The sequence below is a fragment of the Drosophila yakuba genome, chromosome 2R (genome assembly GCF_016746365.2).
Source record: "Drosophila yakuba strain Tai18E2 chromosome 2R, Prin_Dyak_Tai18E2_2.1, whole genome shotgun sequence".
NCBI classification, from domain to species: domain Eukaryota; kingdom Metazoa; phylum Arthropoda; class Insecta; order Diptera; family Drosophilidae; genus Drosophila; species Drosophila yakuba.
The window spans coordinates 21,674,603-21,682,005 of NC_052528.2; the positions used below are offsets into that span (position 1 = coordinate 21,674,603).

General features: G+C 48.0%; 3 protein-coding genes across 4 annotated transcripts; 2 read left to right on the forward strand and 1 right to left on the reverse strand.

Moving 5' to 3' along the window:
- Positions 1-1,154: 1,154 nt before the first annotated feature.
- On the forward strand, positions 1,155-1,679 carry LOC6531779. The gene is made up of 3 exons (XM_002092530.3): positions 1,155-1,361; positions 1,429-1,509; positions 1,566-1,679. Exons 1-3 carry the CDS (start codon positions 1,268-1,270, stop codon positions 1,592-1,594), a joined length of 204 nt encoding a protein of 67 aa, XP_002092566.1. The 5' UTR covers positions 1,155-1,267; the 3' UTR covers positions 1,595-1,679.
- Positions 1,664-3,103, reverse strand: LOC6531780. Of its 2 annotated transcripts, none has more exons than XM_002092531.4 (4): positions 2,852-3,103; positions 2,404-2,802; positions 2,040-2,347; positions 1,664-1,984 (listed from the first exon to the last, which is right to left on the reverse strand). In XM_002092531.4, exons 1-4 carry the CDS (start codon positions 2,974-2,976, stop codon positions 1,728-1,730), a joined length of 1,089 nt encoding a protein of 362 aa, XP_002092567.1. In that variant the 5' UTR covers positions 2,977-3,103; the 3' UTR covers positions 1,664-1,727. The 2 variants fall into 2 exon arrangements, with proteins under 2 accessions (XP_002092567.1, XP_039228750.1); XM_039372816.1 differs by having other exon boundaries at positions 2,404-2,774; positions 2,852-2,942.
- A 1,448-nt stretch (positions 3,104-4,551) lies between these two features.
- LOC6531781 (kinesin-like protein Klp59C) lies at positions 4,552-7,146 on the forward strand. The gene has a single exon (XM_002092532.4). It carries the CDS (start codon positions 4,802-4,804, stop codon positions 7,013-7,015), a length of 2,214 nt encoding a protein of 737 aa, XP_002092568.1. The 5' UTR covers positions 4,552-4,801; the 3' UTR covers positions 7,016-7,146.
- Positions 7,147-7,403: the final 257 nt, after the last annotated feature.

Genomic DNA, 7,403 nt, shown 5'->3' on the forward strand with positions numbered 1-7,403 from the left:
ATTTTTTAAGCCACCATTTTAGTTATCTCTATTTCTGGCATCGAACTCACTAGGTAGTGTGTACTGTGAGCTGGGTATAAAAAGTCGCATTTAAAACTAGTGACTAAAAACGTAAACCCTTCCATGCGCAGCTGTCCATGAAGACTCATCCTAGTTGAGCTTAACTAGCTGCCAGGATATGGTTGCAAGATGTACCTGTTGGCCGCACCGAGATTCATTTTAACAATGCCAGTGAAAGACGTCAAGAGAGCTGTCATGTCAGCCGCAAAATAAACGAAATTCGCTGCCCTGAGTGGAGCAGCATCCAAGGACCCCACGATGGTGGGGGCTGACCCAAAGGATCGAGGGGGAGGAAGTCGACATAAGTAATTAACCGAGTGATAAAGAACCTGGCCCTGGGGCAACACAAGTTGCTGTCCAAGACGACGACGACAAGGCTCGTCATTAGCGGCCGAAAATGTTGCATTTAGTTGTGGCCCTGATGAATATGGTTAATTTCATTTATATAAGTATATACATTGTACATAAGCATATACACATGGAGCGTTAGAGCCTGGGAAATATGTATTTATCCCTGGGCGACGATGACGATGACGATGACAGCGCCTGACCAAGACACATTTTTCGTTTGTCCTCTAATTGCATATCTGAGGATGGTGATTATTATGGAGCTTCAACAACGATGATGAAGACCAGCCGTACAATTACCAAGTCTCCTGCTGTTCGGAGCTCTGTTTTGATGTCCTGGCCAGCAGGACAAGAGAACCGAACCCCTGGACATTGGCCAGACGAAGCCGTGTTTCAGTGTCTAATTAAAAGCACCGGCACCTGGCCTCTTAATTTATGCTCGTTCAGGGACAGGTTCCGAGAAAATCCCGCCCCAAATTCCACATTTCGCCTTCTAACTTCCACTCCGCATTTGCATGCTTTCTCTGCGGATCTCAAATGTTTTGGCTGGAAAAGTTTATGGTATAAATCGCACACTTGGCTCGTAACTCGCAGCTGTTGGGAGGGAAAATTGCATGTTTTGCGTCTTTGAATGCGCACACCGGATATCACGGTATTTTTAAGACACTCCTGGGGAAGGAATCTCTTTTGATTTCAAAAATAAAATAAATTACTCTCAGAACAAAGCGACCTAGTAATCCTTGCATCAGTTGTTAAGTCTCCTTACTCATACCCCAAAGCCAAATCATAGCTGCCATAACATTTTCAAGTGTATTTCAAATTGAAATTGTGAGTTTTTATAGTAAATTTCCACTTCACCATGACGGATCCGATTAACACCAACTTCGATGAGAGTGGAGCTCCTCCCATCGGAGGCGATACAATGAACAAGCGGCTGGATTGCGAGCATTTAGGTGAGAAATGCCTCAAGTCAATAAGGCTTAACACTTAAATGATTATTTGTTTATTTGGCCAAAACAGATCAGATGACGGATAATTGGACCGATTATCAAAGACCCTCGTTTGCCACCGCACTTCTGCGATTTTTCGGCAACGTATTTGGTGAGATACAAACAAACTTAGATATGAATGGATGTAATATTTCTATTTCCTTGCAGTCGACATATTTAATGCGATTTTTGGCTGAGTAGTGATGCAAATACTCTGTATACTTGTAATTTTTGCAGGCGAGCAGCAAGTAGTTAAACTAATAAAATTGTTAGTTGTAAAAATGTCTTTATTTTCACTACTTGGTACTATATTACTGGTTTGTATGACACTTAGCCACAATAGATTTCTGTAAATACGGGAATGCGGCAATAGCAGGTGCAGTTTTCGAACTCATTTGCGTATTGTGATATTTCGGTAATGAACCTCTCTAGATTTTCCGGGTTTTTAAATATGTTCTTGCCCACACTGAGATCGTTGTCCACCAGGATTTTCCAGCGTCTCATGCTGGCAATGACATCGCCGCAGAAGTCGCGTTTACTCTTCTCAGCCGCCTTCTTCACGTTCTTCATGAGCCCCTTTTGCTTTCCTGTGAAATAATTTCAAATATAAATTTTATTGAGAATATTCATAAGTCAACTTACTGTACACTCTATTCTTTTCGACCAACGCCGTATGAGCCTCTCGCTGAGAGGCATCGTATATCTCGATGATCCTGTACATGCGCCTGTCAATATTCTTGGACATTTTCAAGGCGGCATCGCACTTCGGTTTGCATTGGCTCCAATAGCGTGCTCCTTCGAAAGGGACTTTGCTGAACTTGTTGCTCTTCCTGAAAGTTTCCGTAGCCCTGCTTCGATCGTCCAAATCTTTTGTCAGCTGCGACTTTACCCTTCCGTTGTGAAACCGGAAGTGCAAGCTGGCCAGCAGCTTCTCTATGCGCGACAAGCAGCTGTTGGTGGCAGTAAGGCGGTATTTCAATAAAATAGATACTATGATATAACTCACTTTGAGTTCTTAAGCGAATATACGCCCGGAATCGCAAAGGTGCGGAGCAGGTGATGCAACTTGAAGGCCACGCAGTTGAGCAGATCCTCGGCGGCGCACACCTGTTTCCTGAGCAATTTGCTGTGGTCGTGAATGGTGCGGCGGCTCTTCCATCCTCGGAATAGGGCCTGAATCTTGGTGGCCGACCGGTGGTGGTGATCCAGGACCCGCTGCTGCAGCATGTTCTCCACCAACCTCAAGTAGTTGTTTCTCACCGAGAATCCGCGCCACCAGCGTTGAATCGTGATGGCCGCCGCTCTCAAGTCCTTGAAACACTTTCGAAAGTGGAATTTTCGCCAGTTTTGTTGGACAGTTCGTGCTGCTTTGTATTGCTTGTAGTCCAGTAGAAGAATTCCGGTGCTGAAATTGGTTTTTAACTCTTCGAATGGAGCAGTAAAAGTAGCCTTACCGCGAAAGGAGTTGCATTCTGCAATTGGATGATTTAATCGATCCACTAATGGACTCGGAGACGCCACTTAGTGGCACCGTGGCCCTTCGCGTATGCTGCATCATGGGTAGTATTCCTGAAAACATCCTGCCAAATTAACTGCGCTACTTCTTTCTAATTTAAGTGTTTGTGTTGTGTGTTTGGTGTAAGTATTAACATGTTTTGGTAGAACAAAGTAGAAGAAAGTGTTTGCTATGACTGACATCTCGTTGGAAAATCGATGACTCGTAGATTTCGCAGCTAGAAGCTGCTGGCGATAATTTATGGCCTCCAGCGATTATAAACGCATAAATCTTCGGGCTTTGCATCCTGGTCTCCATTTAGGCGACATATTTTATTTCGCCTTTGCATCAACATGTTTTGCCGCTTATCGCGTCGTGGGAAAACAGATTTATGTGTCTCTTCCACCACCACCGACCGAGTTGGCATAAATATTCTGCAGACTGGCTTGAATTTTCCAAAGGCGGTATTTCTAATACTTAATTGAATTGTATCGATGCCTGTGGACATAAGCTCGCTTGAGCCCAAGTTGAACGAGGGCCCCATATTGGCAGTTTCCCATTTATGATGCCCTTGACTGCAACGGCCATGCTATCCAATTGTGTTCTAATGCTGACAAATGGCCGAGGTCAAGTTGCCATAAATTCGGGACACCGAACGCCATTAGGTGGTCCTGGCCGGCACTTTAAACGAAAATCGATACGGAGCCACGACATTTTGCCAGCTCATTATGGGCCACAAATGAACCGCACTGCCACACACACAGAGGCACAGAGGCACACACACACACAGAGACACAGTGCCATTCACATACACAATCGCAAACAAACGGTCGGAAATGAAACGGAAATTCTCATTTATGGCGCCCTTGACGCCATTTCCAGTTTCCAGTTTCCAGTTTGGTCGCTATCTATGCGGCCCTGACAAGTTGGCACTGCACGCTGATTTCTGATTTCTGATGCAGATTGCGATTGCGATTGCAGGCCCTGATTGCAGCAGCCATGAGATTTATGGTCCATATACCCCGTGCTGACCCAGTATGTTAGCTGATAGCCAAACTAGACCAGAAAGGCATGCTAGTCACAGTCACAGTTGGCAGAGTGTCCCCCGTTCTAAACAGCCATTCACCTTGGGGTTTCGATTGCGGTTTTTGGGGCAGCTGGCTGCTCGACTGGCATTGCCGTAAATTAGTTTTTACACCTGACCGACTGGGAACAGCACGTTCTTTGATCCCTCGAAGGGTTTGCCTCGCAGCAGATGTATTTTAATTGTCCTCCAATCACATGTCTAGACAACAGAACGAGAGCTATTTATTTGTGGAATGTGCACGCTTGTGTAAATACGAAAAGGTCCTGCCTTCGCTTTATGACACACACACACACACACACAGAAGGGGGGTGAGAAAGGTAGGGGCCCAAATCTAATTTGAAAAGTACTAACCCGTAACGAGCCAAGAGCCATATATCAAAAGAAGCTGCTAACCCAAGGAATTTACGAGCCAACACCCCAAATATGTTGGCCATAAAATTGTTCTGAGAGCGGAAGCAAAAGGTTTCAAAAGCGACCTACGTATGTAGTTTTACTTTAAGAAGGCCTTTTAATTTTTGAGTACCCTAGAACTTTGAGTCAACCAGAAAACCGAGTAGTCCACCTCGCACGGAGTTGTTTTGTACATTTTGGAAGAAACTATGCAAAAATCAATATAAAATTTGTATAACAAAACGAAAAGTAGGCTGGGCGTTAGGGGTTCGATCTTAAATTTCAAACGATTTTCAGTAGCTCAACAAACTCACACTCGACAGTAAATTACAGAGGCAACATCTGGTCGATAAAAGATTGTATCATAATTCGTTTGTGGTTTGCAAATCAAGAAAACTATATTTAAGCTGAAAATTAAAAAAAAATACAAATATGGATCGCATTCAGATCGGCGAGCAGCTGTTCTTCCAGCGGAGTGACGGTCGAGTGCATCCGGTTGTGTGCACTGCCAAGAATCTGGAGCATGATTCCATAACGGGCGAGTGGACCGAGGGCACAGTGGTCAAGGGTAAGGAGGTGCCATTAAGCACACTGATTGGCATCAACCGTCACATATTCGCGGAGAATCAATCGCCGCCAGCCAAGCCACCGAACTCCATGCTGCCAAGGCCGAGGGCCCTGAGTCCGCCCGGAGCACCTTTGTCCCTACGCAAGTCCCACACTGGAAATCCGTATACAGAACGCATACGAGTGCCAGACTGTCGCAGTAAAATTGCCACAAGAAAGACGGATCCTGCTCTTGCGGGAAATCGTGAGCAGGCCAGATCACACACCCCTCGGGTGGCCACCTGTAGGCCGACCCGGGATGCCAGCCCCACCCAAGGTCGCAGCAAGGCGCAGCTTGGCCACAAGGGCAGCAACAACAACAGCAGCCAACGCTGTTCCAGTGTCGTGAGGGAGGTGAATCGCATGAAGGAGGAGCGGGAGAAGCGCAGGGCGCGCCAGGTGGAGCAGCTGCAGGAGAAGGATGCAATGCGTCGCAAGGATCCGAACAATCCCAACTGGGAGGTGTCGCTGATGCTGCGCCAATACCGCTCAACCTTGAACTTTTCCCCACTTCGATGCCTGGATCCCAATGGTGCTACTGTTCAGCAAATTACGGTGTGTGTGCGTAAACGACCGATGAGCCGGCGGGAGGAGAACACCAAGAACCTGGACATCATCTCAGTGCCCAGTGCCGACACCCTGATCGTTCACGAGATGCGCCTCAAGGTGGATCTCACCAAGTTCCTGGAGCACCACAAGTTCCGTTTCGACTACACCTTCGACGAGGAGTGCTCCAATGCGCTGGTCTACGATCACACTGCTCGTCCCCTGATCAGAACCATGTTCGAGGGCGGCAATGCCACGTGTTTTGCTTACGGACAAACTGGCAGCGGCAAAACGCACACCATGGGCGGCGAATTCTTCGGAAAGATTCAGGATTGCGGCACCGGCATCTATGCCATGGCAGCCCGCGATGTCTTCGAGGAGGTATCCCGGCCGGAGTACCAGGAAATGGGTGCCAAGATAACGTGCAGCTTCTTCGAGATCTACGGCACCAAGGTGTTCGATCTCTTGCTGCCCAACAAGCCGCTGCTGCGCGTCCTGGAGGATGGCAGGCAGCAGGTCGTGGTGGTGGGCCTAACGGAGATGCCGGTGACCAAAGTGGAGGATGTCCTGCGACTGATTGAGCACGGCAGCAAGGAGCGCACCTCCGGCCAGACCTCGGCGAATGCCAAGTCATCGCGTTCCCATGCCGTCTTCCAAATAGCACTGCACATGCCCGACTCCTGGGGCCCCTACGGCAAGTGCTCCTTTGTGGACTTGGCGGGCAATGAACGTGGGGCGGATACGCAATCCGCCGATCGCCAAACTCGCATTGAGGGTGCCGAGATCAACAAATCCCTGCTGGCCCTCAAGGAGTGCATTCGAGCGCTCAGCCGGCAGTCGAGCCACCTGCCCTTCCGTGGCTCCAAGTTGACCCAAGTGCTGCGCGACTCCTTCGTCGGCGGCAAGAAGAACAAGACCTGCATGATTGCCATGATATCGCCATCCATGAGCTGCGTGGAGCACACACTCAACACGCTGCGTTACGCAGACAGAGTTAAGGAGCTCATAGCCAAGGAAGAAGACATCTTGCAGTCCGCAAGCGGGGATGGGGAGAAGTCGCCAGATCTCGACGACGAATCCGAGCCAGAAATGCTGGGCGACGAGGAGGTCGACGAAGAGCAGGAGGATGAGGAGAATCCGCATATAACCATATCCTCCGAGGAGGCAAGCTCCTGCACTCAACCGAACATCAGTTTCGACATGAACTTCAACCACACCATCAACATGCCCGTCGAGTTTCGAGAAGTGGCTGAGCAGCATGGACTTTTGGTAGAGTATCTAGAGGACTACGCTCGCAATTTCCGGGAACTGGAAACGGAAAAGGAACTGGAGCAATACACGCGAAATTCCGAAAGTTTGCTACTGGAACTGCTGGCCATGGTGAGCCGTACACGGGATCTAACGCTCAATTACAACACTCAGAAGTTAATGAAGAAAGGTAACCCGGATGCATATAAGCAGGACGAGCAGGACGAACAGGACGATTCCGAATAGATATTTCCCACCTACTTACCCTACAATATGAATCTATTTTCTATCACTCTGTATCTTTTCAATTGCGTTTTGGGGGACCCCCGAATGGCTCAGATTTCGATTCGATAAACAAGCAGTTAATGATAATTCAACCACGAATTGAGTTCTTGTCTTCTCCCATCCACTTCCATCCACTTCCATCCACACTGCACTCAAGTTTCACTTGAGCTCGCCGAGGTAAAATAAAAACTTTTCCCCCCTGCAAACTTTTCTTTTTGTGCAGCTTCCCAACTGGCGGTATGGGTTTCCACAGCGCGCTGATACAAATTTATGACCGTCCAAAGTGTAATCAACAACATGCGGCAAGCGGAGCGGTGGCCAACAAAAGGAACTGAACCTTTGGGGTGGA